Source organism: Calidris pugnax, unplaced genomic scaffold, assembly GCF_001431845.1.
Source record: "Calidris pugnax isolate Ruff unplaced genomic scaffold, ASM143184v1 scaffold314, whole genome shotgun sequence".
NCBI classification, from domain to species: Eukaryota; Metazoa; Chordata; class Aves; order Charadriiformes; family Scolopacidae; genus Calidris; species Calidris pugnax.
Window position 1 is genome coordinate 103394 of NW_015091027.1, and position 19546 is coordinate 122939.

Genomic DNA, 19546 nt, shown 5'->3' on the forward strand with positions numbered 1-19546 from the left:
GGTAAGCCATTTATCCAAAAATATCTCATTGTTAGAAATAACCTTCATGATACTATGAATGTCTAAGTGGTGAGTTTTGGACCTGGTAAAATGTATGACAATACTTCTTACAAGGTCACAATCCAGAACTGGTTGTTCCCTTGTGATCCCAAATCTGACTAGAAAATCCCATCAAAAAAACTTAGCACAGTGAATAGAGCCAGAAAATGTTTGTCACTGCACTAAAAAGCAAGTACTCCTTTGTAAATGTAGGTGAAGGCAATTTTCTCTCTCATTTACAGACAATCAGGATGGCTGGGATGGAAAACAGGAAAATGAAGAGCGTTTTTTTGGGAACCAGGATGTCTTAACTGAAAAAGACATGGAGTTGTTTAGAGATATTCAGGAACAAGCACTGCAGGTAAAGCTAAATTTTCAACGTCTGGCAGTAAGTACCAAATCTGTAAAAGAAATTTAAACAAACCACAAAACCCCATCCCAACAAGAAACCCAGACTCCAGATTAGTCTGCCTTAAAAGCTAACGTGCTTGGTTTCTGCTGCTTGAAAGTAATGGGGAACTAACCTTGAGAGCTGAAGTATAATATTAAAGTGAGCATAAGAGGTTAAGGTGGGCATCTAAAAAACCTTGAGGGCTGTGGCTTTAGTAGTGTCAGAACATAGAGCTGTTAAATAGCTGGTAAAATGTGTGGACTGTTTAAACAATAAAATGTGGGACTCTCTGCTAGCAGCATGGGTCAGATAGGGCTTCTGGCTAATTAAAACATTCTTTTTGTAGACACTTTAACTCCTTATGGAACAGCATAGGCCATTACTCTGTGTGTCTGTGCGCACATATATGTGCATATAGACACGTGTGTAATGCGTGTGTGTGTCATCTCCCTACCTGCACATTTCAGTAACTGGAGTGGTCCTTAAGACTTAACTCCCTCGGAAGCCAAAGGGGTCAACTGAACTTATGCAGTGACTTCCCAAAACAGTGCTTCACTAAGTACAACTGTCCTTTTAAACTTCTCCAGTATTTAAAACTATGACATGCAACAAGGTGAAAGATAGTGGAGGTACGTGGTATGACAATGCTTGCTAATTCTTCCTTTTTGTGAATCACATGAATCAGTTGCTTGAATGTGACTGGTACTGGTTTTTAGTGTCAGAAAGCAACGTCTGCATCTTCCTAATTCTCTGTGAGTTTGAGTAGGATGGACTGTGTAGATAAGAATGTTATAATTTATTTCAACTTAGAAGTCTTTCACTTGGAAATTCACGAAAACTTTTCCTTTTTTTCCCTTGCATAGAAAGTAGGGGTGACTGGGCCTCCTGATCCACAAGTCCGATGCCCTTCTGTCATCGAATTTGGCAAGTATGAAATCCAGACCTGGTACTCCTCCCCATATCCACAGGAATACTCGAGGTATGACTGATCATTGTTCTTTGTTCTCCTTCAGTGTTTATGGGCAAGCTGTACTCCAGCAGGTGTAGAAATCTGAAGAAGATTCTATCGGAATGTAGGACAGAAGCAAAGTACACACAATCCAGATACTTTTCATGGTAGTTAATAGGTGTCTTTAAGGTCTTTTTAGGCTGAGTCAAAAAGTTGATAATCTATCTGCAATAACCTGCATACGCTGTGAGCATTCAAACTGCCACAAGAATACATGATTAGAGGGATTCCCAAAGAATTTCCTCCCTTGCCCTGCTGGCCACGCTGCTTTTGATGCAGCCCAGGATGTGGTTGGCTGTCTGGGCTGCAAGCATACATTGCCCGCTCGTGTCCAATTTTTCACCAGCCAGCATCTCCAAGTCCTCCTTTGCTGGGTTGCTCTCAATCCATGCATCCCCAGCCTGTTCTGATACCGGGGATTTCCCTGATCCAGATGCAGGACCTTGTACTTGGCTTTGTTGAACTTCACATGGACCCAAACTCCTCCAACCTGTCCAGGTTCCTCAACTGCATCACTCTTTGTGATAAAAAAATAAGTTTGTTTAGGGAATAGGATGTTAACTGTGTGTTAAAATATTTGATTAGAAATAGCTGTATACTATCTATGGGAGTTGAAAGAGACAAACAGAAATTCCACGAGAATTACTTCCGTATATTATTTTTATGCTGTATGTAGTTCAACACAGCTAAAGAAGAAGTGTTTAACGTTACACGTTTTGGCAAGAATGATCTGCTGTGATGCATATATAGTTGCTTTGATGTTCTCTTGCTTGAGAACTTTGCAAACTGTCTAAACTGCAAACTCTGAACTTGATTCAGAACGAGGAAAAACTTCTAAAGGCCATAGCTAGAAAGGAAGAAATAAATAAAACTCTTCATTCTAACATTTAATAAGAGCATGTCATCTGTCACGAGGAATTATTCTAGGTCTGCTAAAGGCATTGAAGGTAACTGAAAATACCATCCCTGCCCAAGCTAGAGTATGTAAATAGAGTTAAATCACAACAGTGTTGGGGACACTTGCATTCAAAAGTTCACGTCAATGTAGTGTGTAAAATGGTTCTGAAGCAAACAGATGGATGGTATTGTGACCTGTTCCTCAGGGGTACATACAGCTGTCTCTTATGAGGAGCGAATTGAACTATTTTTCTAAGACATTCTAGTATCACTAGTGCAAAACTGGGGGTTTATTGCTGTTTTTCCTAGGATTTTAATCTGTGCATGTGTTTCTTCTGACATAAATTAATAATGTAAAAGTAATTATGCAGGACATTAAGTACATTGTTTGGGGTTTTTTTAATATGCATTCATCACAGAGTAAGTGCGTGCCATGACTTTAAGTATAGTAAGGTGGTTTTGGCCTGATGAGCACATACATAAGGTTGGTATATACTGGGCTTGTTTTCATCAAGGTTTCTATCTGCAGGAGTGAGGAATTTTATACAAAAGTCTACAGCTTCAGTCCTTGATCTTTCATTATCTTTGCTTACAGGCTACCCAAGTTGTACCTTTGTGAATTCTGTCTAAAGTATATGAAAAGTAGAACTATTCTCCAGCAACATATGAAAAAGTGTGGCTGGTTTCATCCTCCAGCCAATGAAATTTATAGAAAAAATAATATTTCAGTCTTTGAGGTAAGTTAGAAAACTAAGTACACTCACTTAAATAAGTATAAAATAAGACCTTTAACATCCAATTGTGTGATGTTTTCCATAGCCCTAGTGATCTTCATTTGTGAAGCATTCAGTTGCTAAGAGTGAAGAACTCCAAGCAAGCAGTGGGAGCTGACCCCATGTATAGATTATTCATCCATAAAATTTATGAGAAGGTTCACGTTGTAAAAATGCTTTTTCATTTTAAGAAAATGAATTTTAAGTTCTCTCTTAAGCTAATGAATATAACAGTAACTTGGCCACGGCCTTTATGCTGTGAAAGTTTAAGTGCTTTGAGACGCTGCCTGTGACAGAAGTCTTACTCTCGTGTTAGACACTTCAGACGTACAGGGATACCCAGGTGAAATACATCCTTCCATGACAGCAAATAGAGTGACAAAACTTTTCCTTGTTTCTGTAAGGTTGATGGCAATGTCAGCACTATCTACTGCCAGAATTTGTGCTTGTTAGCCAAACTCTTCCTGGACCATAAGACTCTCTATTACGATGTGGAGCCATTTCTTTTCTACGTGCTGACACAGAATGATGTCAAGGGCTGTCACCTTGTTGGCTACTTTTCCAAGGCAAGTATTTGAGTACTTCAGACTTTGGCTACGGTGAGAAATGCTGCTTCAGAGTCTTTAAATTGCTGTAATTTAGGCCCTTGCCATTTATATAATACATTGCGTAATACAGATATGCAACCAGATTTTATTTATGTTACGTTCAGACACCACCAACTGCATTGACTAGTAAAACCAAGTTTCCACATAATGTTGAATAGCATATATTCTCTAAGAAACTTGTACTGTAGCTAGTTGCTAAAAAAACACAACTCTTGAAATAACTTCCTGCCCTTGGTGGTGATGGATAGTACCGTTTGTGAGACAGAACTACTTGGTAACGATATTTATCTCATCTTCCTTTTTGTAAATACATTGTTTTCTAAATAAGTTTGGCAATTTTACACCTCCTTTCAAACCTTTTATTTTTTGGACAGATCAGGGCCAAGATTTCAGGTAGGCCTTTTCTTAAGAGTTTTATCTGAAATTGTTTTATTATTTTTAAATAGCTTTAATTGAAGCTTTTCCTTTCAGTCTTCAGAACAGCAGATTTGAGAGTATTTTACGGTTATAGTGCTAAAGTTTCACTGGAATACTGCAGTTTTTTTCAGCTGAATTTTTCAGCAGAATTTAGCTGCCTTCAGATTTATGCTTTGAACTTCATCTGCTGCGCAGCCCGTGTTCTTTACTGTATTGTATCTAAGCAGAATGCGATAGTTATGTCAACATTTCATTCTTTTTGTTTTTCTGAACTGAAATGATAGTAATAGAGCTTTAATACTATTATCTCTTTTAAAGTCTTTAGTCTTTCCTTGGCTTATGTACATTGTTGTTCCTAAGAAACTTTGACTGTGGTTTTCTAGCTCAGGTTTTGCTATAAAGATCTGAGGGACTTGTACAGAATTTGTATTATGTCTCACTGGTATTTTTTGTTTGTTTTTAATTTGCTGCTTTTTTTTCCAACAGGAAAAACACTGCCAGCAGAAGTACAATGTTTCCTGTATAATGATTCTTCCACAATACCAGCGTAAGGGCTATGGCAGGTTCCTAATTGACTTCAGTAAGGAACTTTTTCTTCACTTTTTTTAGTGTTTTTTGTTTTTTTTTTTTTACTATTTTAAAGAAAGGCTTAACTGTGAAAGGTGATAATTTTTCAAATTAAAAACCTTCTCAGGACAAAGGATTCTATAGCTCACAATATCATCTGAACTTCACAAATTGGTCTTATTGTTGGAATTTCAATTGTTAGAATTTCAATTCTAAAGGCAAATTAACATTTTTTCCCCCTAATTCTCATGTTTTCTGTGTAAACAACGACGGTGGAAACTGTAGGCGTGTTTCAGTATAGTGTTTTTAGCAGAAGCTCACCTTGTGCATGTAGCTCTTTCTACAGAGGGCCAACCCTAAAACTGCAGGGTCTGAAAACTTCAGCAGCTAGATTAAGTGACTGAGTGTCTTAATCAAAGGGTGGTCATAGTTACATTTTAATTTAGCTTTGAGAGCAGCAAAACCACACCTACTTAGGCTCTGAATACTCAATTCTCAGTTTCATACATGGGTCTCGGCAAGTTCACTGAGAAACTTGCCACTGTAACTATCCCTCTCTTATTATGCTGAGTGCAGTCTGTGGACATGCTAATTTTGAAGTTAATGTCCAGAGTAAAACCCTACTGGTATAATCATATTAGAATGATTTTGCTAGTAAATATCCTTGTGTACATAAGTTGTTCTCCTGAAAATATTGGTGAAACAGGGGAACTCCATGTATCTTGAGAAATTGACAAACGTGGCCTGTATTAGAGCAGCAGTGAGAAGACACATTTATGAGCTGGTTCCTCCTTTTCCCTTTTGTCATACTGGGGAGGATACAACCTCTTGGTCTTTATTGAACCTGTGCAGTGAAACAGTGCATCTCTCTAGATAGAGCTTGATACTCTGGTATGGTCGTGAAGTTTGACAGCAGAGAATTTTCAAGGAACTTATTTGCCGTATTAGTTTTAGATGGCTAAAATGTGTTTTCCCTCTGCCATCTTCAAATTTTCTATTGCAATTGAAAGATACTCAGCAGACTGTTTGCGTACTTTGGGCTTACTGTATTTTCTAGGTAGGCAACTGCTGCCGTTTTGTGGCGTTGCCCGTAGCCCATCTCTAATGGCAACGTAGCTTGGAAACTACTTAACTGCAGTTAGTGTTGAACCAAAAAAAATAACCGGACAGGTTACTCAGTGTATCCTTGGAAATGATAGTCTATATTGTTTTAGACAGCATTCAGCTACTTGGTGAAAAAATGCCTTTGTAGAAGTTGAAGTGGCAACAGAAGCTATCTAAACTAATTTTTTGAAATTTTTTTCTTGCATATCTCTAGGCTATTTGCTTTCAAAGCGTGAGGGTCAAGCAGGATCACCAGAGAAGCCCCTGTCAGACCTGGGGCGCCTCTCATATATGGCTTATTGGAAGAGTGTAATATTGGAGTGCCTTTATCATCAACGTGACAAGCAATTAAGCATCAAGAAATTGAGTAAGCTGACTGGAATCTGTCCTCAAGATATCACTTCCACTCTGCATCACCTACGAATGCTTGACTTCCGCAGTGATCAGTGAGTACAAGAGTCCTGTTATATTTCCAAATAACTTCAAATGCATTTGAATTAAATTATTGGTGCTTGGAGACAAGTCACATCTAATATGCCTGATTTTTATTTAAGACTTAAGTGCCCCAGTACTGGCTGTAGAGATTTATGATGCTCACACATGATGCAAGAATTGTTCAGTGCTAAAGCTGGATCCGATTTGCAGCTGTGTAGCTCTGCAGCTGTGGAACTTCTGAGTAATTTGCAGCGGTGAGACACAGCAAGCTCATCACTTGGCAATGTTCTCTGGGGTCCCTCAGTCTAATCAGTCCAACATACTTGCAAAATGGAGTAAACAGCAACTTCCCTTCTCTAGTGGGAAATCTGTTCCCTTTTCCAGTCATGGAGCAGGCAGTAGTTTCCCCCTTCTCTGTGCCTCAAAGTTGCTGTTAACTGTGTGGGTTAATGTGGGATGTTTGAACAGTGGGTAGATCCCTTGGAGAAATGAGATGTGTGGATATCGAATAGTCTCCTTGCCCAGCTGAGTGTACAAGTCAAGTGAAATACTGGGAACTATTCTTGATTCAGATCATAGCTGTTTTGGGAGTGGAATTGTATTTTACTGTGTTTTGTGTTAAGCTTGGAACTTACTTGGAAAGCTTGAAGTTTTATGTCCTTGTTTCACAGTATACTTTAATCAGTGATATTACTCCCAGCTCCTTGAACAAAATCCACACCAGTAGTGGGACTGTAACTTACTAAAGCAGTCCTTTTATTACCATTCAGTATCTTTCACCTTATGTTGCCTTTTTCCCAAATGGCATATCTCTTGTCCATTTAATGCATAATAAAAGTGATACTCTGCAGCTGAATGCTACTTGTGGAAGGATAATGGCTTCATTTTCTCAGTTTGAAGATGCTTTCTCTGATAGTCTGATGGTACTGCGAATTGTACAATTTTAATGAGCATTCTGTCCTCTCTAAAGTTATTCATGGCAGCACTGATTGAGAGTACACAGATTTTTCTGTAATATCTTCTATCTGTTTCACATGACAAGATGTACAGTATGTAGCCTGTTGTTGATCAGAGTGATTTTACTGTTTAGATTTGTGATCATTCGTCGGGAGAAACTTATCCAGGAACATATGGCAAAGCTTAGAACTAATGTCCGACCTATAGATGTGGATGCAGAATGTCTGCGTTGGACGCCTGTTATAGTTTCCAACTCAGTTGTCTCTGAAGATGAAGAAGAAGAGACAGAGGATGGGGAAAGTGAAGAGCAACAACAGCAGAAAGAAAAAGATCCAGAGGCAAGTGTAAGAGTTAATCTGTTACTTCTGTATGGCGTATAGTTTATACTTGGTGCTTTTGCGGGCAATGGTAAGAAGATTTCAAGTGCCATGCTTGGGCATTTGGCATAATCATAAACTTACCGTGACTGCAGTACTTTTTATACATCTTTATATTTTCAAATTAGAAACTAAATATAGGGAAAACATTGAGGCATAGTCTAGAGAAAAGTTAAAGACTATCTCTGAAGAGAGTAAAAAGGCTCCTTACCCTTAATGATTTTTGCACTATGTGTTGGGGGGCAGTGTTTAAAGAAAAAAAAATTAAAAATCCAAACCAAAAATTCTGCCTCCCACTCTCAAGCAGCCTGGTCTCTCACCAAATTAAGGACACAGTATTTCTGTAAATGACAAATAGCATAAATGGAAATGAATCAACAAAAACTTTTAATGTTTTTCACCAAAGGTTTTTGCTGTATACTTTCACAAAACCACTAATATCTTTAGAATTACTGCCCACAGAGCAGTGAAGGTTTCTGAAATCTAGGCTGCTGTCCTTGAAGGATTGCACTCTCTCATCAGGTGATGAGCACTGACTACACCACTAAGAGGCAAATTATGTGCTGTTACTGATTTACATTAAACTAACTGTGTGTTTTAATGAAAAAATAGCTTCAAGTTTGTCTCACTTTTTTCTTGAAAACTACACAAATACTGTGTTTTAATGTAGCAAGATGATGTTTGCATTCCAGCAGGCCACTGGATGGCTGCTGCTGACTGGGTCACTTGTTGGGAGTTAATTGAGGTGCATTATCACCTGGGAGGAGGGAAGGAGTAGCAGTTAGCAGCGTTAGAATCTTGTAAAGGTCAATTCTTTTGTTATTCTCAGATTCTTAAAAGTAATTCTTGTTAAACTTTTCTGACTTCTTGCTCAAAAGCTTTTCTGGAATCGAATTCAGGATTGACATGCATGCTTAAATGGAAAGTGTGAGATCTGTTTGGTTTTATTTTAATCAGATCGTAAAATCTGTGTCATGGGAGAAGAAAGAGCAAGAGCCTTACTCACCTACAGAGAGTGAAAAAAAGCCAGACATTGTTGCTCCAGCCAATTCTGCTCGGCCAAACAAGCACATTTTTCCCCTGGATAGTCTTCCTGCAAACAGTCAGCCATCACGAAGAGGTCGATGGAACCGCAAGGGCAAAAAACTTCGGGAGCCCTTTTGTGAGAAGGAGCCGATATTGCCCATTGAGGACAAAACAGCAGTTCCCAGTGGGCGGTGCAGTGAATGCGAGGAGAAATCATCAGCCTCACGGGGCCGGTGCAGTGACTGTGAGGAGAAGTCAGTCGCCTTGCAAGGAAGGTGTGGTGAATGTGAGGAGAAGTCTCCAGCCCCAAGAGGCAGGTATGCTGAAGATGAGGAAAAGTCTGCAGTTTCCCAGGGACAGTATGTCAAAGGTGACAAATCTGCAGTTCCCGGTCGGCGGTACAGCGAAGGTATGGAAAGGTGGAAAGGGCAGTTGAAAAAGAACACAGAGCCATTGAAGTGTAGATTCCCAGAGGACTGTGACAGGTTACCCCGCCGCTACAGTGACAGTGACAGGGCACTTCTGAGGTGTTTTAGTGAGAGCAGTGAAGAGGAAGACGATGAGCCTGTGAGTCCTCGATCAAGCTCTCCACCTGTTCTCACCAAGCCAACATTAAAACGAAAGGTGTGTCTCTTATTTCGTGTTGTCTCTGACTTTATTGTGCAGTCTGTTTTGTCAGTATGTTGGTGCTGTCTGAAGGATTGTGCAATTCCAGAGGTGTGTATTAAGCGTAGAAGTAGCGTCTGCTCAGTGTTCCAGAACTCTGTCTAGAGAGTACTTTCTGCTACCTTTTTGTAGTGGTGGATTTTGTTGAACCAGAGATAGTGGTTTGTTTTTTGTTTGTTTTGTCTGGTTGGTTTATTTTTAAATTCTAACTTCTGCTTTGTGCTTGTGATTTTTCCGCTTTGGTCATTAAAGTTTTACTCAGCTCCGCAAAATAGAAACAGACATGGTCCTACGTTTAAAAGAAGCTTGCAAAACACAAACTATTTAAATAACTAAAATCACAGCATAAGGTCTTTTGGATGGAGATGTGAATTCTATCAATGAGACCAAGAAAATCCTTTTTTTTTTTTTTTTTTTTTTTTTTTTTTTTTTTGTGGGATGCTGCACTAAAAAGTTCTCTCCTATATCATCTTTGCAGCTTATTCTAAACTGTTCACATCTATGTTGTAGTGTCTCTGAACTTTTAGCTGATATGGATGGGCTGTTAGCTTCAGCTGTTTATGATGGATCTTCAAAATCTTTTTTTTTTTTTTTTTTTTTTTTTTGTGGGATGCTGCACTAAAAAGTTCTCTCCTATATCATCTTTGCAGCTTATTCTAAACTGTTCACATCTATGTTGTAGTGTCTCTGAACTTTTAGCTGATATGGATGGGCTGTTAGCTTCAGCTGTTTAAATGGTTTATACTATTACAGAAATGTCAGTCTAGCATGGAAGTCAGTCGTCCTGTGTTGTATTTGACATCTGTCTAACGGAAGGCAAGTGCCAATCAGTATTTCTAGTGAAGTCTGGATTCCAGAAGGGAGCCCTCTGGTCCTGCTTAGACTGTTGAACTCTGCTGTTCATGTAGTCTATTTATTGGTGGTTTATTTCTACTTCACATAATAAGATGTCTTCTCTTCTCCCACCTTCTACTTCCAGAAACCAATTCTTCATCGGAAGAGGCGAGTCCGCAAGCGTAAGCACCACAACAGCAGTGTTGTCACTGAAACAATCTCAGAGACCACGGAAGTGCTGGATGAACCATTTGAGGACTCAGACTCTGAACGACCAATGCCCCGATTAGAGCCTACGTTTGAGATTGAGGAGGAGGAAGAGGAGGAGGAGGACGAAGAGGAGGAGAATGAACTTTTGCCAAGTGGATACTTTCGACACTTAGCCCCACCAGACACACTCAGGCATAGACCCTCTTCTAAGAGGAAGTCCAAAGATGAGGAGGAGTCTGATGACACTAATGGTATGTTTGGTGGTATGCTGTTGGAAGTTTGATATAGAGTGTCAGTGAATGGCAGATGATACTGGCTCATGATGGAACAAGCTGCTTACCTTGTCTCGTAACTTCTAGCCAAATGTAGGGTTGGGCACAAACTACCAGTCAAACCAACCTCAAACATTCCCAAGTCTTATGAAAATGTGGTATGTGCTTTTAAATATCTTATTAGCAGTGACTTGAATACAGGGTATCCTTTTGATACAGCTTTTGTAGTGGAATTGGTATCTGTGATTGTGGAAAAACCTATGCAGCAGGGTCACTTGCAGAAATAAAACAGAAATTAGTTGGAGAGCCCTCAGTTTTCCATAACAAAGAGAAATAATAAACTGTCTCTTTTGAGATCCTGTTCTTCATCACATTGCATGCCCTACCTCTCAGCTTCTCGTGTCTCCTTAAAGTTCTCTGAACCTTCAGTTCATAAAATAAAATTATTTGGTTGGAACTGGTTACTTAGAATGCACTGATAATTCAAAAGAAACATCTGTCATTCAGATGCTCCGTTAGTAATCTTCATTATGACTGTTACATGTTCTGTTCTCTTGATGGTCTACATAGCACAAGGCAGTCAGCCAAATAAAAACCAAAAACCGTGTGAAAAAGAAGTGTGGTTCCATTATCCCACAATAAAAAGTAGTTACTGGAATGGCTTTCAACTATCCTGTGGTTAGTAGAGGAAAATTTTTCTTTAAAAGTACTTAAATGCTGAAAGCATCAATATGATTATAGCCATGTATACTGTTCATTTAGCATCAGTTACCCTTAAATCCTTATAGCAGCATATGAGTGTAAATTTAGTGCAAACGTGTTGATGCAGCAGTAAGTTTGCTTAGTGGGAATATATGCGCAATCAGCTTATACCATTGTTTTTTTAATTCTACTGTGATCAGTTTACTCATTAAATACATTTTTGTGGTACTCCACCATTGATAAGACTATTCAGTTGTGAGAAGATCTGTTAGATAAGCAATTTTCAGTCTTTTTCATTTGTGCTCTTCTGAATGTTTTTTGATGGAGAAGCGGATCCCTCTAGGGAGTCCACACACATATATTGCTTTATAAAATACATCAGTGATTTTTAACAATCTTTTGCAGACTGCAAATAGTCCATAGAGTGCCCAGGTACAATGATAAATTTCTTGCTCACCTACTTTATAAATACTTTAGTTTCTTACTCTCCACTTGTGATTTAGCGCTTTCTGTTCCCTTGTGTGACATCTGTTGCTTTTTTTTTTTTCTTGAACTTCTGCAAATTTGTCAGAACCTCTGAAGTAATAAAGTAGTAAGCACATTATTTCAGGATATTCCTGCTCCTGACATCAAACGGGATCTGATGGCTGCTTATGCCTTTAATGCAGGTGCCTTTGCATATACATAATAAAACTGAGCTTAGAGAAAATACAATGTACTTTCTATTAAGTAGACACGTTAGCCCACAGGGATAATTGGTCATCGTAAACAGGTGGCCTTTTTTGATAAAAAATTCAGCTGGGTGGAGGGGGCAGCACTGCCTTATGCCAATTCAGAAATATAGTATTGCAGTCATTAATACTTGGTTCAGATTTAGACTATTTTAATCATAACCATGCTTAGGAATGTTTATGGGAAGCTTAGATTTTTGTAGTGATAGCAAAACTTCCTAGAAACGTGCTTGTAATCTCCTTTTAAGTTTTCTGAGTAAGGGTGATTTGGGTTAGGTTTGGGGTTTTTTTTCTGATTTTTCCCTGAGAACTTGATCTCTGAGGCAATGCACTGAAAGTGTTCTATGATTTCCCCTAAATGTAACATTGCAGTCTGTTAAACTTGGTGTCTGATGAGAATTTGAATCGGTTCTGATGGCTGTCAGGGGTACGGTGAGAGTGGATAGAGTGATGTGGCAATTTGAGGCCAGTATTTAATAAGGTTTAGGCATTCTGGAAGACAGAATGTGTTCTGTGGTGTAGAAAACAAATAAAGCTTGTGTCTCTATATTTTACCAGTTCTGTTCAACTTGATTAGTGTTGCATGGGGAAGGTGGAGCTCTGTAATAGGCTGGGCTTGTATTATTTTGCTTTTCCTAGTTCTTCCTGTAAGTCTTACTGTGAATGTGAATACTGTAAGGATCTTCTGTTCAAGCTTGCGTACGCACTGATGTTTAACTAATTGCAACTGAATGAGCACATATATATGTTTCTCAGTATTCTAAAAAATTATGTACATGAAATCTTGAGTGGTCATCAAATTCATATTCTTTTCTGAAGGTAGTGTCAAGTGCGTATGGTAAAAATCGCAGTCACTCGAGGTTGGAAAGGACCTCTGGAGGTCATCCTGTTCAGCCCCTCTGCTTAGGGAAGGCCACCATGAGCAAGTTTACCTCAGGACCATGTCCAGGTGGCTTTTGAGTATCTCTGAGGAGGGAGACTTCACAGCCTCCCCGGACAGCCAGTTCCAATGCTCAGTCATGGTAGTGAAGAGTTTGCCGATGCTCAGGTGGAACCTCCCACGTTTCAGTTTGTGCCTGTTGCTTCTGGTCTTGGCAGTGGACACCACTGAAAAGAGCCCGTCTCCATCATCTTTACGCTTCCCTTAGGAGAATAGTACACATCAATAAGATCCTTCTCTGAGCCATCTTTTCTCTAGTCCCAGTTCTCCCAGCCTTTCCTCATCAGAGACATCTTCCAGCCTCTCAGGCATCTTAGTGGTGCCTCCAGTAGCTCCATGGCTGTCTTGTACTGGGGAGCCCAGACTGGACACCTTTAATATTACATTATTACAAGGGGAGCCTGTCATCATAAGATTTTATCCGTGACAGTACAGATAAAAGCAAAAGGTCTTCACCTAAGAGGTGGTAAGCCTAATCCTCTGTAGTAGATAGGAAATGTGAAAGAAGATGACAAATAACTATTCTTTTAATGTTTTGTTTGTTTGTTTAAAGAGGTTGATTTGTTTATAAGAGCTTCAATGGTAATTAGTAATATTTCCTTCTTCCTGCCTAATGATATGCTGACTGTAGCAGATCCTTTCTTTCCTTTATTCACATTCCAAGTATTTGTTTTATGGATGACTTCAAGGAGTTGTTGAATTTTGAATTCAGTATTGGTTTTAAATTCAATTTTTAATATCCAGAATTTTTTCAAAATACTTCTTATTGGAGATATTTAGAGTAAATGCCTGTCTGAGCAAAGAGCGAGAGTAACTCAGCTGACCTATGATTAAGGAGTGTTTGTGAACTTCTAGGAGCATATTATTTAGTTTTACCTTTGTTACATAACTGTGGACTTCAAACAGCTGTTCTTGGGAAACTCATAGCATGGAATCAATAATATCTTTTAAGATGGTAGAAAGGGCAGAAATGTGAATAAATGCACTCTGAATATTGGGGGGAAATTGGTACTATATCCATATGGTGGGATGACCAACCTAATTACAGGCCCATCAGTGTGACATTCATCATGACTTAAATAATAGGATGACTGGCTTATTACTCAGTAGAAAGTCCAGGGATGGTTATTGGCTCAATACAAATGCTATGTGAAAAGTGTATTTATCAAAAAAATGATATAATTTTACAAGACTACAGCTTGTTTAATATGGGTAGTTGATGCTACCTACTTAGTGCTTTGAGAGGTATTTGACTTAGTCAAAACCATTTGCTTAAACTGAAATGTTCCAAAATCAAGGTAATACATATTAAATAAATCAGGCTGCAAACAAGGAGAAATTTAGCAGCTTTGTTATTAGTGGGGTGCAAGGCATTGGACTAGATGACTGTCGTAGGTCCCTTCCAACAGAACTGTTCTCAGGGTGATTGGTCTGGCTCATGTGTCTCTACCGCTATTTTATGGATAGATTAAAAAAATAATATAGCAGCTGAAGGGTAATTCACTGACGAAGTCTATGGGAGAGTATTTGAAGGTCATGTCCAGTAATTAGCATGGTTTTCTAGCTCAAAGCCAGAGAGATTCAGGTGATCCTTAAATGTATGAACAGAGGAGTCTCAGGTGGAGTAGAGACACTCTATCATCTCTTATATTTAGTTTTGGTGAAACTACTACAACCATCTCTACTCAGTTATTCACGCTTAAGAGTATTGATAAACTGCAATAGTTCAAAGAACAGTCGTGGGCTGAGTAAGACACTAGAACAAATGTTCTATAATGGTAGATTCAAAGAAAGTAGAGGCAAGAGTGACTTGATAAATTTACAAGTTACTTCATTAAGAATGGTTATTTAGTAAGAGAGATTTACTGCCTAGCAGATGAAAGCAAAACTAATGCAAAAGCAAATTAAGTAAATACAGTGTCTGAAGACAAAAATTCAGATGGTAAAGTGTGAATATCAACTAGTGTCAATGATTAACTGTTGCAGTAGTTTACCAACAATTGTGTACATTTTACACAATTGTTGGTAATGTGCATAGCACTGACTATGCTAGTTGACCGGTTCAAAAGAAAATTAATTCAGGGAATGCCTTACAGTATTCAGTAAGTTCTCAGTAAATGATCACATTTCTTTCTGGCTGTATAAGCTCTGAACCTATTCTAGTGTTTGGAAAGTCACTGAAATGCAAAACTTGCTTCATCAAAGAAAGAAGAGTCAGATGAGAGAGAAATTCAGCTTCCTTTTAATAATTCCTCAGATTAAAAAAATATAATCTAGCCAAATTCAGTCATCTGTGTATTTCTACTGGCATTTGAAAGCATAAACCATGAAAAAAGTGGAAATATTTCCTTTCTTCAGCAGATGCACAAAATACAGATCTAAATGGAAACATGCCTTTATTGCAACTTTGTGTCTTCCCCTACACTGGAACATTTTCATCTTTGAATGTATTGTATAAATAAAATTTCTAAAGGGTGGTGAGTCTTTCCAGGACTGTATCGTATAGCCTAGTGTTTAATTTGAGTTGTGTGTTAAAGGCTCAGAGCTTTCACCATGCCAAATCTTGAAAGCATTGGTGTTCTTTGCAAACGTAATGTGCAGTGTGATTGCTAATGAGCAGACCTTGATCCTTCTTGTTACCTTTCACAATAAATCTCTGAGCTAGTATTGACACATGAAGTTGATAAATGTGATGGGAATGCTTGGGAAAGCTTCCGTGGATGCTCAGGCCAAACAAAAATGTTTGAACAGTATCTTTCAATTTGTGTTTTCAGGTAACCCAACTTTGAAACCATTATCTATGCTGAGAAAATGTGAAGCCAAGGATTCTTCACTTGAGCCAGATACTTCTACACCCATGAAAAAGAAGAAGGGATGGCCAAAAGGGAAAAGCCGAAAACCAGTCCACTGGAAGAAAAGACCTGGTCGAAAACCAGGTTTTAAACTGAACCGGGAAAAGATGCCACTGTCAGCTGAGGATGAAGAAGTTGATGCAGTGGTAGCTAATTCAAAACCAGGGCGTAAGCCCAAAATTTCAGATAAAGAAGAAAGTGTTGAGCAGAAAGAAGAGCTGCCTCTTAGTGAGGAAAGGAAAGAGGAAGATGTGAATATGGAAGCAGAAGAGGTAGGAGAAGGAGAAGAGGAAGATACAGCTAGCAGTGAAGTAAGAGCAGTTTCTCCTGTGGACAGCAACAGCAGTCCAGTGCCAGAAGTAAAAGAGCCTGAGATAGAAGAGGAGGTAGAGGAGAAGCCACGCGTTTTAGAAGAGCAAAGGCAATCAGAAGAAGAACAGCAAGAGCTAGACGAACCTGAACATGACCATGAGGAGGAAGAAGAAGTTGCAGTAGTGACAAATCAAAATGAAGATCATGATGCTGATGATGAAGATGACGGTCATCTGGAGTCTGTGAAGAAAAAAGAATTGGAGGAGCAGCCTGTTAGGGAAGGGGTGAAGGAGGAGCCTCAGGTGCAAGAATGTTTTTTAGAAACAAGCATACCAAGCAGTAGAGAAGACGCAAAAGAAAAAGATGAAACAGAGGCAGATTCTGAAGAAGAGCAGGCTTCCAATGAGACATCGGTGGGCTCAGAGCATGTCCCTGGGTCTGAAGATGATCACGAAGAAGAGCAAAGTAGTAAAGAAGGGTTAATTGAATTAAAGGAAGAGGAAGAGATTCCTCATAGTGAACTAGATCTTGAAACTGTTCAAGCAGTGCAGTCCTTGACGCAGGAAGAAAGCAATGAGCATGATGTAGCTTACCAGGACTGTGAAGAAACTCTGGCAGCTTGTCAGACTTTGCAGAGTTACACCCAGACTGAGGAGGATCCTCAGATATCAATGGTTGAAGATTGCCAGGCCTCAGAACACAACAGTCCAATATCCTCTGTTCAGTCCCACCCCAGCCAGTCTGTGCGTTCTGTCAGCAGCCCAAACGTGCCTGCTCTGGAGAGCAGCTACACCCAGATAAGTCCTGAACAAGGATCCCTGTCCGCACCCTCTATGCAGAACATGGAGACCAGCCCCATGATGGATGTGCCTTCAGTATCGGACCACTCTCAGCAGGTGGTGGATAGTGGCTTCAGTGACCTTGGCAGCATTGAGAGCACTACAGAGAATTATGAGAATCCCAGCAGCTATGACTCCACTATGGGGGGCAGCATTTGTGGAAATAACTCTTCCCAGAGCAGCTGTTCATATGGAGGACTGTCCTCTTCCAGCAGCCTCACTCAGAACAGTTGTGTTGTCACCCAGCAAATGGCGAACATTGGCAGCAGTTGCAGTATGATGCAGCAGAACACAGTCCAGCCTGCAGCGAACTGCAACATCAAGTCACCTCAGAGCTGTGTGGTAGAAAGGCCCCCGAGTAACCAGCAACCGACAACGCAGCCGCCGCAGCAGCCGCCACCGCAGCAGCCGCAGCCCCCGCCACCCCCGCAGCAGCCACCGCTCTCGCAGTGTAGCATGAACAACAGCTTCACCCCAGCGCCCATGATCATGGAAATACCCGAATCGGGAAGCACCGGGAACATAAGTATCTACGAGAGGATTCCGGGGGATTTTGGTGCTGGGAGCTATTCACAACCGTCAGCCACGTTCAGTTTAGCCAAGTTGCAGCAGCTGACAAACACCATTATGGACCCTCATGCCATGCCTTATAGCCATTCTCCTGCTGTGACCTCCTATGCAACCAGCGTCTCTCTGTCCAACACGGGGCTGGCGCAGCTCGCTCCCTCGCACCCCTTGGCGGGCACACCACAAGCACAAGCCACTATGACACCCCCTCCGAACCTGGCGTCCACCACCATGAACCTCACCTCACCTCTGCTTCAGTGTAACATGTCCGCTACCAACATCGGCATCCCGCACACGCAGAGGCTGCAGGGGCAGATGCCGGTCAAGGGCCACATCTCCATCCGCTCCAAGTCGGCTCCGCTGCCCTCCGCGACCGCACACCAGCAGCAGCTCTACGGCCGCAGCCCCCCCGCGGTTGCCATGCAGGCTGGCCCTCGTACACTGGCCGTTCAACGGGGCATGAACATGGGAGTCAACCTGATGCCAACCACCCCTTACAACGTTAACTCCATGAATATGAACACCCTTAATGCCATGAACAGCTACAGGATGACACAGCCGATGATGAACAGCAGTTACCATAGTAACCCCGCCTACATGAACCAGACAGCACAGTATCCTATGCAGATGCAGATGGGGATGATGGGGGGCCAGGCCTACACCCAGCAGCCCATGCAGCCCAATCCCCACGGAAACATGATGTACACGGGGCCCTCCCATCACAGCTACATGAATGCTGCTGGCGTGCCCAAGCAGTCTCTCAATGGACCATACATGAGAAGATGAGCAAGATGAACTTGCATCCTAAAAACTGAAATATATATAAATAAAGGAACCTTTTATACTGACGAACCAGAGAAAATGGACCTTTTTCCAGTTAAAATATTGCTGTAGATTTAGAGAGATTTTCCTTGGTTTATTTTATTTTTTAGGAAGCCTGGTCTTTATTTTTTGGATTTTTTTTTTGTTTTGCATTTTTGTTTTCTTCACAATCCTGAAACATTTTACAGCTAAAAATCATTTACAGATGTTTTTTAGAGGGGAAAACATGCACAAAATCTTTTCATAATTTAAGAAGAGCCTTACTTTGCTGACAATGTGGACAGAATATGTGTAACAGTGAAACCATCTTTCTAAAGTTGTTTTTTTTTTTTTTCAAATGTTTGTCCTTCTCCCTCCCCTGTGCCCCTCTGTATGCAGTTTCTAGTGCTGCAGTCATGTGAAATGTTTGACATCTCAAAGAATAACAACCCTTCCCTCTAAACCCCACCTGGCATTTCCTACTTCTAGCAGGAGGCACTTATTGGGAGACTTGGAAGGGGACACAGAGGATAAATGAAGCTCTTTATTTCTGCAAGTCAGAAAAAATTTAAATCTTTAATTTTCCCTGACTCACTTGCCCTCAGTAAAATTTGCAGTTACATGTAAACAATAAACTATTCACATTGGTGTTTTTGTAGATGAGTTAATTGAAGTTGTATGGTTCATGCTGAAAATATAATGTAACTTTAAAATGATCCCATTCACCACTTGGACAAGCATGTACACACACATGCAGGCATGCACATATGTTCTGTCACTCAGAACTACTGGAAGCATCTCAAGAGAGAACTGTTTGTATCCCTTACACAGGAGGAGGACAGGGTGGTCAGTGGTCTGTCAGGACAGGAAACGGTTGCAGGCTCTTCTGGTGCACTGCAGGTCAGCCATGGCCCCAAGGCCCCAAGCTTGTTTGTGCTTCGAAATGCTTCGGGTCTTGGTTTTGAGCCTTTGGGTCAGGCTGAGCTCAAAAGCAGCTGTTTCCAGTGGTCTGCCTCTTAACCTCTCACTTGGGTCATCTTGGAAGACAAAGTGTAGGTTTTAAGTGATGTGAGGAGAGCCCCATGGTGTCCTTGTCACTTCCGTTCCTGGTTTGAGGTAGGAAGTTGCTGAATGTGCCAGGCTCTGGGGGAGTCAGTGATGTTTTCCCTGATTCTCCCACTGTTTGTGACCCATTTCATAGGAATAGCCACACTTCTGAT

General features: G+C 40.5%; 1 protein-coding gene across 2 annotated transcripts in view; it reads left to right on the forward strand.

The window, feature by feature from the left end:
- KAT6A (K(lysine) acetyltransferase 6A) overlaps positions 1–18989 on the forward strand; it is a 40172-nt gene extending 21183 nt beyond the window's left edge. The window contains exons 8-17 of one of the 2 annotated variants that reach the window (XM_014955936.1): positions 282–400; positions 1294–1409; positions 2932–3073; positions 3514–3675; positions 4621–4714; positions 6020–6251; positions 7331–7541; positions 8532–9224; positions 10246–10561; positions 15730–18989. In XM_014955936.1, the coding sequence (XP_014811422.1) occupies positions 282–400; positions 1294–1409; positions 2932–3073; positions 3514–3675; positions 4621–4714; positions 6020–6251; positions 7331–7541; positions 8532–9224; positions 10246–10561; positions 15730–18311 (4667 nt within the window). In that variant the 3' untranslated portion in view covers positions 18312–18989. The remainder of the gene's footprint in view (positions 1–281; positions 401–1293; positions 1410–2931; positions 3074–3513; positions 3676–4620; positions 4715–6019; positions 6252–7330; positions 7542–8531; positions 9225–10245; positions 10562–15729) is intronic. The other variant, XM_014955937.1, reaches the window with a different exon arrangement.
- The last annotated feature ends 557 nt before the right edge of the window (positions 18990–19546 follow it).